Raw genomic sequence first — 13,911 nt, 5'->3', positions numbered from 1 at the left:
ACATTAAATCATTAAAAATAACAAAAATATGATTATTTTATTTTTACGCATTTAAGCCGATTAGTCCGATGGGCTAGCCCGAAACCCAAACGTCTAGGGTTAGAGTTGAAAATTTATAATCCGATAAAATCTCCAGCCCAATTAGTCCACACCCGATTAACTCGAAACCCGATATAGGACTGACCCGAAATTCGGTGGGCTGGCCCGATTGACATCCCTAAATATGTTATGCGATAAGTGATAAGTGTACTATGAACGTGATAGCGCAACGAGAGATGTGTATAAAATGATAAAAGAGGTACATTAAAGTTAATTAATTAATAATTTGTGAAATAGCTTTTTTTTCAATTAGTTTTCGACATGGAGTAGTATATTTATGCATATAAACCAGGGGGCTTAGCCCACTGACCACCGGGTCCTCACTTAAGTGAAGTGACCCGGGTTCGATCCCTCTTGGGAGCGAATTGGAGATTGGAGATATAAGGTGGATTTTGGTGAATGGAGAGATAAGGGGTTCTTGGAGTGGATGGGGAACTAATTACTAACATCTAACATGACTTTGCCCGATCAAAAAAAAAAAGTATATTTATGCATATATCTCAAAATGGGTTACCATAGCCATAGGTCTTAAAGAATGGGGTAGCGAAAAATGGAGATTTCTTGTCTCAGAGATGGATCCCACAGCATTTGTTTATAATTTTTGTATGTTACTGTTCTAAAATTCCAGATTCTGTTTTATTTTCCTTTTGAGTCGTCTTTTGTTTATTTATTTTTTCCGAGTTTTTTTGTTTCTCGTTAGTTTTGTTCTTTTCTTTTTTATTTCTCTCTTTTTTTAAACGTTGTTTTAAAATTTGAGAATCTGTTTTATTTTCCTTTTTGTTTTTTTCTCGTTTTTTCTTTCCTTTGATGTGTATTCTGATTTTCGTTTTTTAACTTACTTTGTACAAATTAAAATTAAAATTATTTATTTCGAATAGGAATTTTATGTGTACTTTTATTTCTTGTATAGATTAACATATTGTGTGGATTTTATTATTTTTTAATTATAATTTTTATTAAAGATTAATTATTAATGTAATTATATTAATTTTATTAAAAAATAAATTATATATGAATATATGATGTGGAAAAATTAATAATTATATAATTAAAAAATAGAGAAAGTGTCGTAACTTAAGTGGTCCTACATAGTGTAGATGCCCTTAATCCATCTGCAAATTGCAGGTGCACTTTGATTAAGATTACGTTTGTGAATCTATCTGAATCCTGATCCCGCTTATCAACAGCTTCATCTACTCAGTGGAGAAACCGTAATTTCCTTCCTTATTACAAGTGATTTTCGGAATCTTTTGTCGGTGGTTTGTTTCTATAATTATTTTTACATTAATATCGCAAATGCTTTTGATCCTTCGGAGCTAATGATTTCTCGCTGCGTATTTGTGTTCAATTCGTTGCACTTGGGAGCAATATGAAAAAGAGAGAATATTTATTGCTTTCGATGACTACGTTGGTCTGGTTATATCTTGCATTGAACCTTCTGTTCAGTTGTTTTTCATGATATTGAATTACTTTGTTTTGTTGTTTTTTGGGATATTTAACTACTTTGTAATCACCTTCTATCGTTACTCCGAGATAGTTTGTTTTTGTGTAAGGTTATTTAATTTTATGGGTTGACGCTGGTCCTAGTTTTAATAACTTGTAAATTGATTGTATTAAAAGACTAATGTGCAATAATTGAGTTTTAGTGTGATGTATTAGGATGGAGAATGCACTGGAGAACATGAATGTGTTTGGTTGTCTTTGGAGCAAAAATTGGGGAAGCAACATTAAATGTTTTGAGTTATTCATGTTAGAAGCTAACCTCACTTCTCATAATCCCAGATTTGTTTTTGCTATTGTTTTTTTATTCTTTAACATGATTTGATTTTGAGATTTGGAAAGATTGTTACTGATCCTAGTTTGTTATTGATTGTATCGAAATATTATTGTGCAATAGTTGGATTTAAATGGTTATTTGGGGATTCTGATGGGAAAAAAGAAAAGGTTGTAACGTGAGATATTAGGAAGATAAATTGGAAAAAACACATGTATGTGTTAGGAGTAAAAGAAAATTAGTTGGGATGACTAGTATTGGTTCTCTAGTTGGGATGACTTGGTGTAGGACATATGTGAACCCAGGAAGTAGAAGTCCTATATTCGCATGTTGCCTTAGGTTTTAATTCCTTTGAACCTCACATCGGTCATGAGCCGTAGAAAAAACTCATCCGGTAAAGCTGATGTTGATTGTCATTGGGACACATTACTGCTATTTTAAGGATAACCATTGTCTATTGTGGCTTTAGTGTAACAGATTGAAATGGCCAGTGAAAATGGTGAATGCCTTGGATGGGCCGCGAGAGATCCCTCTGGAACTCTCTCTCCTTACCGATTTAGTCGCAGGTATCATCTTTCTCTCCCTTTTTTCCTTTCCCTGTTTTACTCCATTCCAACTTTTCTTTTACTTATAATGACATTTTTATTTGTTTGTATGTGATGAAATGTGACATTCTTGCTTTCTCTTTGGTTTTATCCCACAATTGCTGATTTCTGTCTTGCCCTATTTGGCTGTAAATTTTTGTTTGCTGTATCTTTGTTGTTCCTCTCAATCTCTATAAAGATGATATATGTGCAGGTCTGTTGGTCCTGATGATATTTCTATAAGTATTCTGTACTGCGGAGTTTGTTATGCTGATGTTGTCTGGACTAGAAACGTAATGGGCCATTCAAATTATCCTTTGGTGCCCGGGTATGGATGTTGCGAAGTAATTTAGATATAATTTGGGTGTGTTGATGGACTGACACATCTAATTTCTGTGCTTGATAGACATGAGATTGTTGGGGTTGTGAAGGAGGTGGGATCGAACGTTGATCGCTTTAAAGTTGGTGAGCACGTCGGGGTGGGAACTTATGTAAATTCTTGCAGACAGTGTGAGTATTGTGATAGTGGAATAGAAGTCCATTGTACCAAGGGATCGGTCTACACATTTGATGGCGTAGATGTCGATGGTACCATCACTAAGGGAGGATATTCTAGCTACATTGTAGTTCACCAAAGGTGACCATTTGTTTTAGATGTAACATCAAAATGAAATTAAGAAATCAACTCTAATCTAATTCTTCTCTATAGGTACTGCTTCAGGATACCTGAGAATTACCCTCCAGAGTTAGCAGCACCGTTGCTATGTGCTGGGATTACTGTGTACACCCCCATGGTGCGGCATAACATGAATCAACCCGGAAAATCCTTAGGGGTGATTGGGCTAGGTGGGCTCGGCCATTTAGCCGTCAAGTTTGGCAAGGCTTTTGGGTTGAAAGTTACAGTTTTCAGCACCTCCATATCCAAGAAGGACGAGGCATTGAATCTTCTCGGGGCAGACTGTTTTGTCATCTCTTCCAATGAAAAGGAGATGAAGGTAAAATCTCTTACCAGGTTTTGGGATCAGTTTCGTAGCTTCGAAAGAAGAGCAAGAAGTTTAATTCCATAGCTGATGAAATCACTTCAAATTATTTACTATCTCGGTGCAGGCTTTGGAGAACTCACTAGATTTCATCATAAACACAGCATCCGGAGGTGCCTCGTTTGATTTATACTTGTCGCTGCTCAAGACCATGGGCGTGCTTGTTTTGGTTGGGTTTCCAAGCGAAGTGAAGTTCCAACCGGGAAGCCTGAACCTAGGTACGACCTCATCCAAATATTTTGTAACTTAACATGGTCGACTACTTGTGCTTTCGAGCTCCATTACTAAACAGAATGATTCCTTATAGGCGCAAAAACAATTGCGGGAAGTATAACAGGTGGAACAAAGCAGACACAAGAAATGCTGGCCTTTTGTGCTTCCCACAAGATTTACCCCGAAATCGAGATGGTTCCCATTAGCTATTGCAACGAGGCCCTAGAGCGGCTGGTGAAGAAGGATGTGAAATACCGGTTTGTGATCGATATTGCCAACACTCTTACCTAAGGTCTGTAGAGTCATAAACTAATCTTGTTGTTGCAGTGACAATTAAAATCACATAATATACTTAGCTGTTGAAAACCTTTGGCAATGTTTGCTTAATTAGCACTAGCTCTTGTTACTTGAATAATAACGACTAGCATATAGGTTTGCTAGTACTTCAATCATGTATCATTGGAGAGAATTTTATTCGTTTGTCTGAAATTCCCTTCCAATTCTCAGTGTTTTTTTTTTTTGCCTTAGCTCAATACTGTGGATTAAAGTGACTGCAAAGATTTTAGCTCAGGCGTACGTCTGCAATTATTTGTCAGTTGGAGGGCTTAGTTGCAAGTTAGTTAATTGAGCCGTTATGACAAGCCACGCCGTTTTGCTTTATTTTTTGTTAATTCTGTTATTAGCTCAGAACGCGCTTTATGCTGTGAGCGAGTTCATCTTCTTCCCCGCGATTTGAGAGAAAAACTGAGTGAGTTTTGTGTGAATTGCTGTAATCTTGAGTTGAGTTTCTTGAGATTGAGAGAAAGCATTGTACACTCAATTCCGGTGAGATTTCGGCGATTGGAATAAACAGATTTCTGACCCCCCGTTGACATAGGCTTTTATAGCCGAACCACGTAAATCGTTTGCCTTGCTTCTTTACTTGTTTTCGTTTCGCGATTACAAATCTAATTGTTAGAGTTATTTTAACTCTAATAATTTAATTAATTCATTTTTTAAATTAATATTCTTTTAGTCTTATCTTCTTCATTAATTATCAAATAAGAGAATTAATATAATAATTTGTTTTCGGTCATATGTATTTAAGGGAATTTAATTTTGACTTTGTCAAAATTAAATTTGATTAAATCAAAATCAATTGAAGTGCCGAAAATTAATCAAGGACATATCAATAAATATAGAGCAATTTCACCAAATTAATGAAGCATATAATGTAAGTAGTAACCAAACACACGCAAACACTTATAATTGACATCTAGTTTTTATCTTATTGTGCGAAAGCTGTATTTTAATGATCCACCTGCAAGTTTGTCATCAAGTGACATGATTAGAATTCAAAATGTTTCTTGTCTTCTTATCACAATTATTGGTAATTTCTTTGTCAACAAACTATTAAACTAAAGTAGGGACCAAGTTAGGTGATGAGTCACTCTCAATCAATGAATCTAATTTGGGTGTGTGATTGACATAGAGTTATAATGGTTGTGCAGATTGTGATGAGTAATGTTCGAGGAGAATCTAGTGGGGCGGAGATGTACGATGAAGACGAGCAGAACGAGCAAGATTGGGATCTTTGGGAGGAATGGATGGGATGGGAAGGAGCTGGAATTCGCGATTACTCCTCCCATATTAATCCCTATATTTAATCTACAATACAAACCCACACTCTTACAACCATTTCTTTCCAGTTGTGGAGGAGCATGAGGTTTTTTTTTGTACAGAATAATTTCCTTTTTATGTTTTAGCCCCATGTACATGTTTTTTATGGGGATGCGGGGGAATTACATCCTCTTGTTGTAATAAAATGTCGAGCAACTATTATGGAATTTAAATTAAGTGTTGATTTTCTTGAATTTTATAATTTTCGGCCATCGTGATTGTGTATTTACAGCACTATGTTTGAAGATTGAACTTATTTTCTTCCGACATATATTTATAACTCGAAGCATTTTCTTCCGACATATATTTAAGATAAATATGTTTAGGGATCAATCTAGCCCAAAACCTATGGGTTGGTTCGATTAACCTGTCATCCGAGAGGGTTAGGATTGAATATTTTTAACCCGATAAAAATTACAACCCGATTAGCTCATAACCTAATAGCCCGGCACTCGATAGAGTCGACCCGATTAACCCGATGGGCTAGTCCGAAATTCGAATATTTAATATTAAATATTTAGATGTAAAAATAAAAAAATGACAAATATTATAAAGTCTCATCATTTCACTTTTTTGTATTTTTGAGATGCTTTGATTCTATAAATTCAAATTATTGTTGGATATTTTATTGTTTTTTCGTTAACAAAGTTAAACATTTTATTGTTATCAAGTTATTTTATATGTTATGTAATTTTGATGTTTTTTTCAATATCTTATATTTTTGTATTTTATACTTGCTATATACTCCCTTCGTCCCAGTAATTTTGTCCCGTTTCTTTTCGGCACGGGTATTAACGAGAGTTGTATTAGAGATTAAGTTGTATGACCCACATATTTAATTATATTGTTAATTGATTTAAGTATTGTTAACAAAGCAACAACTAATTCTTCAAAATTATGCTGCCGACGTCGCTCTCAACTCCGGTAAGCAGGCGCCGGCGGCAGCATCCTTCATTTCCCCTCGTCTGTCTTTCTCCACCCCCTACACACCATCATTCAAACAACCAACAAAAAAATTTAACACACATCATTTCCCCCAAATTCAAGAAGTGTTTATAGAAATTCAAGAAATTAAAGAAACACACCATCATTCTTCACTGATCATTCTTCACAGACCGACATAGATCTCAGATTCAGCGTAGTGGAGCAACGCCGCCACCTCCCGCTGCCGCGCAGATCTTAGATTCAGAGCAGCGCAACACCTCACAACAACACACACAAGCGGCGACGCGACCCTCTGTAAATCCCAACCCCCAAATTGCTAACCCTCATTTCTTCTGTAAACCCTCATTTCTATAGGTGGTGGCTCTAGTCGTTCGGCCGAAGAAGATGAAGTAAGAGGGTGGAGGCGGAGGCGGCTCGAACGTTGGATGCGAGAGGGCGGAGGTGGAGGCGAAGAGGCGAGAGGCGGAGGCAGTGGTGCCGAAACAGAGGGGGAAAGGGGGAGGCAGATTTACAGAGGGGAAAAGGGGGAAGCGGCGCCGGGTGAACAGAGGGGGAAGATGGGAGGCGCCGCCAGCGGAACAGAGGAGGAAGAAAGGAGGCAACGCCGATGGAGTTCAGGGTTTCTAGGAGAGGGAGGTGCGGCGCCGGTGGAGTATAGAGATTAGAGAGAGAGCCGATATAATAAGGGGGGATTGGTTTAATTAGATTAATTAAGATCATGTGTAATTAAAAATTAATTAGCCCTTAAAATTTACCTAAAAATGAAATGGGACAAGATTATTGGGACAAACCAAAAAGGAAAGTGAGACAAGATTATTGGGACGGAGGGAGTAATTTATATCTTTGATTTCTATGTATATTTTATACATTAAATCATTAAAAATAACAAAATGCAAATGATTATTTTATTTTTACGCATTTAAGCTGACTAGTCCGATGGGCTAGCCCGAAACCCGAACGTCTAGGGTTAGAGTTGAAAATTTATAATCCGATAAAATCTCCAGCTCGATTAGTCCGCACCCGATTAACCCGAAACCCGATAGGACTGGCCTGAAATTCGGTGGGCTGGCCCGATTGACATCCCTAAATATGTTATGCGATAAGTGATAAGTGTGCTATGAATGTGATAGGGCAACGAGAGATGTGTATAAAATGATAAAAGAGGTACATTAAAGTTAATTAATTAATAATTTATGAAATAACTTTTTTTCAATTAGTTTTCGACATATATCATGGAACTTAACACGACTCATTTTCTTCGGACATGGAGTAGTATATTTATGCATATCTCAAAATGGGTTACCATAGGTCTTAAAAAATGGGCCGGGTAGCGAAAAATGGCACATGGGATCTTCTGTCCCAGGATATAGTGTGTACCACTGTGTACCACTCTCATTATATTATAATTTTAAATTATTTTTTGTTCAATTTTAATTTATTATACATTAAAATAATATAAAGATAATTAACAAGAGTTCACTCATCCAATTAGGATTTATAATTATTTTTTTATATTTATTTAAATTAATAATAGATTATTTGGGTTCATTAATTCAAAGTTAGGGTATATAATTTTTAAATTTTCAATTTTTAATGATAAATATTTATTAGAGTTCATAATATAATAATAATTTTTATTTTTATAAAAAATAATTTTAAAATAAAGAAATTAAGAGTGGTACACGGTGGTACACACTATATTTTGGGACAGAGGATCCCATCTGGAAAAATGGAGATTTCTTGTCTTAAAAAATGGGGTAGCGCTTTGTTTTAAAATTTAAGAATCTGTTTTATTTTCCTTTTTGTTTTTTTCTTGTTTTTTCTTTCCTTCGATGTGTACTAGTACGTCCTCCCGTGCGATGCACGGACCACGATATATTTACTTATTTTTAAAAATTTTAAATTATGTAAAAATACCAAAGTGTTATTGTTTATGAATTAGATTAATTGGTAACGAAAAAATTATACCCCTCCGTCCACGATATCGATTTCACTTTTGATATTTTGGTATGTCCACAATATCATTTTCACATTTATTTATAGCAGTAAGATTCATAAACTCCACTCACAACAATAGTGTGACCCACCCCTAAAGAAACACAATAGAACTTCACTAACAACAATACCCGCTATTATGAACTATTATTCACCACTTTTTATAACTTGTATCGTTCACAAAGTGAAAATGATATCATAGACGGATGGAGTATTAATTTAAATATAAGTATTTGATTTAAAATAATGTATAATAACGGTAAATCAACTTAATGAGCATTGTATAATAATAATATAATTAAATTTATAGATTATAAAATAAATTATTTCAGTCAATCTCATTTTGAGAAAATAATATACTAAACTATTAATATAACAAAATTAATAGTCATCATTTAATACTATAATATTGGGATCTTAAAAAACCAAACTGCATTATTATTGAAAGTTTATATTTAAACAACCCAAAACTAATTTAAACATCAGGAGAAATACGAATAATATAAAAAGAATATATAACAATAAATATGTTTATATAAATAAATAAATAATTCATATACATAATTTAATAAATCTATATACTATTTAAATTCTAATTTTAATATATATAACTAATTTTTTATTTGCAAATTCACATTAAAATTAATACAAATTTTCTTTTCCTTAACTGCATTAAAAACGACTATATTTTAAAATTCTTTAAATTTAAAATAATTATAATTAAACAACTATGTAAACTTTTTTGAAAGGTAAAAAATGACACCTACTTCACCAACAAACGATAACAAAATGAAAAAATAGCATGATGTTCAATATTAGAAACTCACTTCAAATTTATTTATTAATCCGAATTAAAGATTATAATTTTTAATTAAACATTGAATTGAATATTTTTTTCATGAATCGAAGTTAACGATTTTTTAAATAAAATTAAAATAGAAAAGGAAGAAAGAAATTTTGGAGGGAAGAAGTGAGAGGAGAGAGAAAATTTAGAGGTAAGAAAACTCCTGTTTTATACTCCCTCAGTCCACCAAAAGTAGACCACTTTTATTATATCGGGTGTCCGTAAAGAGTATACTACTTTCCTTTTATAGAAATAGTCCCACCATCCACTTTAATCTTTTATCCTTACAAACACTCTTTATTTACAAAAAAATCACCTCCTCAACCACACATCTTATAAAATGGTGGGACCATTTCTCCACTACATCAAAATTATCACCAATTTTATTAAATCTCGTGCCCAGCCAAAATGATCCACTTTTGGCGGACGGAGGGAGTATTATATATAGATTCTGATTTTCGTTTTTTAACTTACTTTGTACAAATTAAAATTAAAATTATTTATTTCGAATAGGATTTTTTTTTTGAACGGATTCGAATAGGAATTTTATGTGTACTTTTATTTCTTGTATAGATTAACATATTGTGTGGATTTTATTATTTTTTAATTATAATTTTTATTAAAGATTAATTATTAATGTAATTATATTAATTTTATTAAAAAATAAATTATATATGAATATATGATGTGGAAAAATTAATAATTATATAATTAAGGGAAAATTGCACCTAAATACACAAACTTTGACAAAAATTCATATTTGACGTGAAGTTAGGATTTTGCATTTTAATACACAAACTTTCGTTGTTGTCCAAATTTGACACGACTTAATTCTTAAAAATTCAAAAAATAATCCATTTTTTGTAAATAATTATACAAAGACCCACTTATGTTATAATTTGGGACATTTAAACCAAAACAATATATTTCCTTATGATATTTTCTTTTAAACCATTTTAGGCGCGGATCAAAGATTAAAAGAGAACATCATAAGGAAATATCTTGTTTTGATTAATGTCCCAAATAATAACATAAGTGGGTCGTTGTATAATTATTTACAAAAATGAGTTGTTTTTTGAATTTTTAAGAATTAGGTCGTGTCAAATTTGGACAACAACGAAAGTTGATGTACTAAAATGTAAAATCCTAACTTCGCGTCAAATATAAATTTTTGGCAAAATTTGTGTATTTTCACGCAATTATCCCTATAATTTAAAAAATAGAGAAAGTGTCGTAACTTAAGTGGTCCTACATAGTGTAGATGCCCTTAATCCATTTGCAAATTGCAGGTGCACTTTGATTAAGATTACGTTTGTGAATCTATCTGAATCCTGATCCCGTTTATCAACAGCTTCATCTACTCAGTGGAGAAACCGTAATTTCCTTCCTTACTACAAGTGATATTCGGAATCTTTTGTCGGTGGTTTGTTTCTATAATTATTTTTACATTAATATCGCAAATGCTTTTGATCCTTCGGAGCTAATGATTTCTCGCTGCGTATTTGTGTTCAATTCGTTGCACTTGGGAGCAATATGAAAAAGAGAGAATATTTATTGCTTTCGATGACTACGTTGGTCTGGTTATATCTTGCATTGAGCCTTCTGTTCAGTTGTTTTTCAAGATATTGAATTACTTCGTTTTGTTGTTTTTTGGGATATTTAACTACTTGTAATCACCTTCTATCGTTACTCCGAGATAGTTTGTTTTTGTGTAAGGTTATTTAATTTTATGGGTTGACGCTGGTCCTAGTTTTAATAACTTGTAAATTGATTGTATTAAAAGACTAATGTGCAATAATTGAGTTTTAGTGTGATGTATTAGGATGGAGAATGCACTGGAGAACATGAATGTGTTTGGTTGTCTTTGGAGCAAAAATTGGGGAAGCAACATTAAATGTTTTGAGTTATTCATGTTAGAAGCTAACCTCACTTCTCATAATCCCAGATTTGTTTTTGCTATTGTTTTTTTATTCTTTAGCATGATTTGATTTTGAGATTTGGAAAGATTGTCACTGATCCTAGTTTGTTATTGATTGTATCGAAATATTATTGTGCAATAGTTGGATTTAAATGGTTATTTGGGGATTCTGATGGGAAAAAAGAAAAGGTTGTAACGTGAGATATTAGGAAGATAAATTGGAAAAAACACATGTATGTGTTGGGAGTAAAAGAAAATTAGTTGGGATGACTAGTATTGGTTCTCTAGTTGGGATGACTTGGTGTAGGACATATGTGAACCCAGGAAGTAGAAGTCATATATTCGCATGTTGCCTTAGGTTTTAATTCCTTTGAACCTCACATCGGTCATGAGCCGTAGAAAAAACTCATCCGGTAAAGCTGATGTTGATTGTCATTGGGACACATTACTGCTATTTTAAGGATAACAATTGTCTATTGTGGCTTTAGTGTAACAGATTGAAATGGCCAGTGAAAATGGTGAATGCCTTGGATGGGCCGCGAGAGATCCCTCTGGAACTCTCTCTCCTTACCGATTTAGTCGCAGGTATCATCTTTCTCTCCCTTTTTTCCTTTCCCTGTTTTACTCCATTCCAACTTTTCTTTTACTTATAATGACATTTTTATTTGTTTATATGTGATGAAATGTGACATTCTTGCTTTCTCTTTGGTTTTATCCCACAATTGCTGATTTCTGTCTTGCCCTATTTGGCTGTAAATTTTTGTTTGCTGTATCTTTGTTGTTCCTCTCAATCTCTATAAAGATGATATATGTGCAGGTCTGTTGGTCCTGATGATATTTCTATAAGTATTCTGTACTGCGGAGTTTGTTATGCTGATGTTGCCTGGACTAGAAACGTAATGGGCCATTCAAATTATCCTTTGGTGCCCGGGTATGGATGTTGCGAAGTAATTTAGATATAATTTGGGTGTGTTGATGGACTGACACATCTAATTTCTGTGCTTGATAGACATGAGATTGTTGGGGTTGTGAAGGAGGTGGGATCAAACGTTGATCGCTTTAAAGTTGGTGAGCACGTCGGGGTGGGAACTTATGTAAATTCTTGCAGACAGTGTGAGTATTGTGATAGTGGAATAGAAGTCCATTGTACCAAGGGATCGGTCTACACATTTGATGGCGTAGATGTCGATGGTACCATCACTAAGGGAGGATATTCTAGCTACATTGTAGTTCACCAAAGGTGACCATTTGTTTTAGATGTAACATCAAAATGAAATTAAGAAATCAACTCTAATCTAATTCTTCTCTATAGGTACTGCTTCAGGATACCTGAGAATTACCCTCCAGAGTTAGCAGCACCGTTGCTATGTGCTGGGATTACTGTGTACACCCCCATGGTGCGGCATAACATGAATCAACCCGGAAAATCCTTAGGGGTGATTGGGCTAGGTGGGCTCGGCCATTTAGCCGTCAAGTTTGGCAAGGCTTTTGGGTTGAAAGTTACAGTTTTCAGCACCTCCATATCCAAGAAGGACGAGGCATTGAATCTTCTCGGGGCAGACTGTTTTGTCATCTCTTCCAATGAAAAGGAGATGAAGGTAAAATCTCTTACCAGGTTTTGGGATCAGTTTCGTAGCTTCGAAAGAAGAGCAAGAAGTTTAATTCCATAGCTGATGAAATCACTTCAAATTATTTACTATCTCGGTGCAGGCTTTGGAGAACTCACTAGATTTCATCATAAACACAGCATCCGGAGGTGCCTCGTTTGATTTATACTTGTCGCTGCTCAAGACCATGGGCGTGCTTGTTTTGGTTGGGTTTCCAAGCGAAGTGAAGTTCCAACCGGGAAGCCTGAACCTAGGTACGACCTCATCCAAATATTTTGTAACTTAACATGGTCGACTACTTGTGCTTTCGAGCTCCATTACTAAACAGAATGATTCCTTATAGGCGCAAAAACAATTGCGGGAAGTATAACAGGTGGAACAAAGCAGACACAAGAAATGCTGGCCTTTTGTGCTTCCCACAAGATTTACCCCGAAATCGAGATGGTTCCCATTAGCTATTGCAACGAGGCCCTAGAGCGGCTGGTGAAGAAGGATGTGAAATACCGGTTTGTGATCGATATTGCCAACACTCTTACCTAAGGTCTGTAGAGTCATAAACTAATCTTGTTGTTGCAGTGACAATTAAAATCACATAATATACTTAGCTGTTGAAAACCTTTGGCAATGTTTGCTTAATTAGCACTAGCTCTTGTTACTTGAATAATAACGACTAGCATATAGGTTTGCTAGTACTTCAATCATGTATCATTGGAGAGAATTTTATTCGTTTGTCTGAAATTCCCTTCCAATTCTCAGTGTTTTTTTTTTTGCCTTAGCTCAATACTGTGGATTAAAGTGACTGCAAAGATTTTAGCTCAGGCGTACGTCTGCAATTATTTGTCAGTTGGAGGGCTTAGTTGCAAGTTAGTTAATTGAGCCGTTATGACAAGCCACGCCGTTTTGCTTTATTTTTTGTTAATTCTGTTATTAGCTCAGAACGCGCTTTATGCTGTGAGCGAGTTCATCTTCTTCCCCGCGATTTGAGAGAAAAACTGAGTGAGTTTTGTGTGAGTTAATTGCTGTAATCTTGAGTTGAGTTTCTTGAGATTGAGAGAAAGCATTGTACACTCAACTCCGGTGAGATTCCGGCGATTGGAATAAATAGATTTCTGACCCCCCGTTGACGTAGGCTTTTATAGCCGAACCACGTAAATCGTTTGCCTTGCTTCTTTACTTGTTTTCGTTTCACGATTACAAATCTAATTGTTAGAGTTATTTTAACTCTAATAATTT

The 13,911-nt window shown here is 34.6% G+C and overlaps 2 protein-coding genes across 30 annotated transcripts; both read left to right on the top strand.

The window, feature by feature from the left end:
• The first annotated feature begins 730 nt into the window (after positions 1 to 730).
• On the top strand, positions 731 to 5,563 carry LOC131008526 (probable cinnamyl alcohol dehydrogenase 1). Of its 16 annotated transcripts, XM_057935424.1 has the most exons (9): positions 1,282 to 1,358; positions 1,759 to 1,848; positions 2,343 to 2,439; positions 2,672 to 2,785; positions 2,864 to 3,094; positions 3,167 to 3,452; positions 3,565 to 3,715; positions 3,805 to 4,002; positions 4,239 to 4,573. In XM_057935424.1, exons 3-8 carry the CDS (start codon positions 2,357 to 2,359, stop codon positions 3,999 to 4,001), a joined length of 1,062 nt encoding a protein of 353 aa, XP_057791407.1. In that variant the 5' UTR covers positions 1,282 to 1,358; positions 1,759 to 1,848; positions 2,343 to 2,356; the 3' UTR covers position 4,002; positions 4,239 to 4,573. The 16 variants fall into 16 exon arrangements, with proteins under 16 accessions (XP_057791399.1, XP_057791400.1, XP_057791403.1 ...); XM_057935420.1 differs by lacking the exon at positions 1,759 to 1,848 and having other exon boundaries at positions 1,148 to 1,310; XM_057935421.1 differs by lacking the exons at positions 1,759 to 1,848; positions 4,239 to 4,573 and adding an exon at positions 5,201 to 5,563 and having other exon boundaries at positions 1,157 to 1,310.
• A 4,788-nt stretch (positions 5,564 to 10,351) lies between these two features.
• LOC131008524 (probable cinnamyl alcohol dehydrogenase 1) lies at positions 10,352 to 13,831 on the top strand. Of its 14 annotated transcripts, XM_057935407.1 has the most exons (9): positions 10,514 to 10,576; positions 10,976 to 11,065; positions 11,560 to 11,656; positions 11,889 to 12,002; positions 12,081 to 12,311; positions 12,384 to 12,669; positions 12,782 to 12,932; positions 13,022 to 13,219; positions 13,455 to 13,831. In XM_057935407.1, the coding sequence occupies exons 3-8, from the start codon at positions 11,574 to 11,576 to the stop codon at positions 13,216 to 13,218; spliced, it is 1,062 nt and encodes a 353-aa protein (XP_057791390.1). In that variant the 5' UTR covers positions 10,514 to 10,576; positions 10,976 to 11,065; positions 11,560 to 11,573; the 3' UTR covers position 13,219; positions 13,455 to 13,831. The 14 variants fall into 14 exon arrangements, with proteins under 14 accessions (XP_057791383.1, XP_057791388.1, XP_057791386.1 ...); XM_057935405.1 differs by lacking the exon at positions 10,976 to 11,065 and having other exon boundaries at positions 10,354 to 10,528; XM_057935408.1 differs by lacking the exon at positions 10,976 to 11,065 and having other exon boundaries at positions 10,428 to 10,550.
• The last annotated feature ends 80 nt before the right edge of the window (positions 13,832 to 13,911 follow it).

Source organism: Salvia miltiorrhiza, chromosome 2 (genome assembly GCF_028751815.1).
Source record: "Salvia miltiorrhiza cultivar Shanhuang (shh) chromosome 2, IMPLAD_Smil_shh, whole genome shotgun sequence".
NCBI lineage: Eukaryota > Viridiplantae > Streptophyta > Magnoliopsida > Lamiales > Lamiaceae > Salvia > Salvia miltiorrhiza.
The sequence above is the reverse complement of the archived record's forward strand: the minus strand, read 5'-3'. Positions and strand labels throughout refer to the sequence as shown.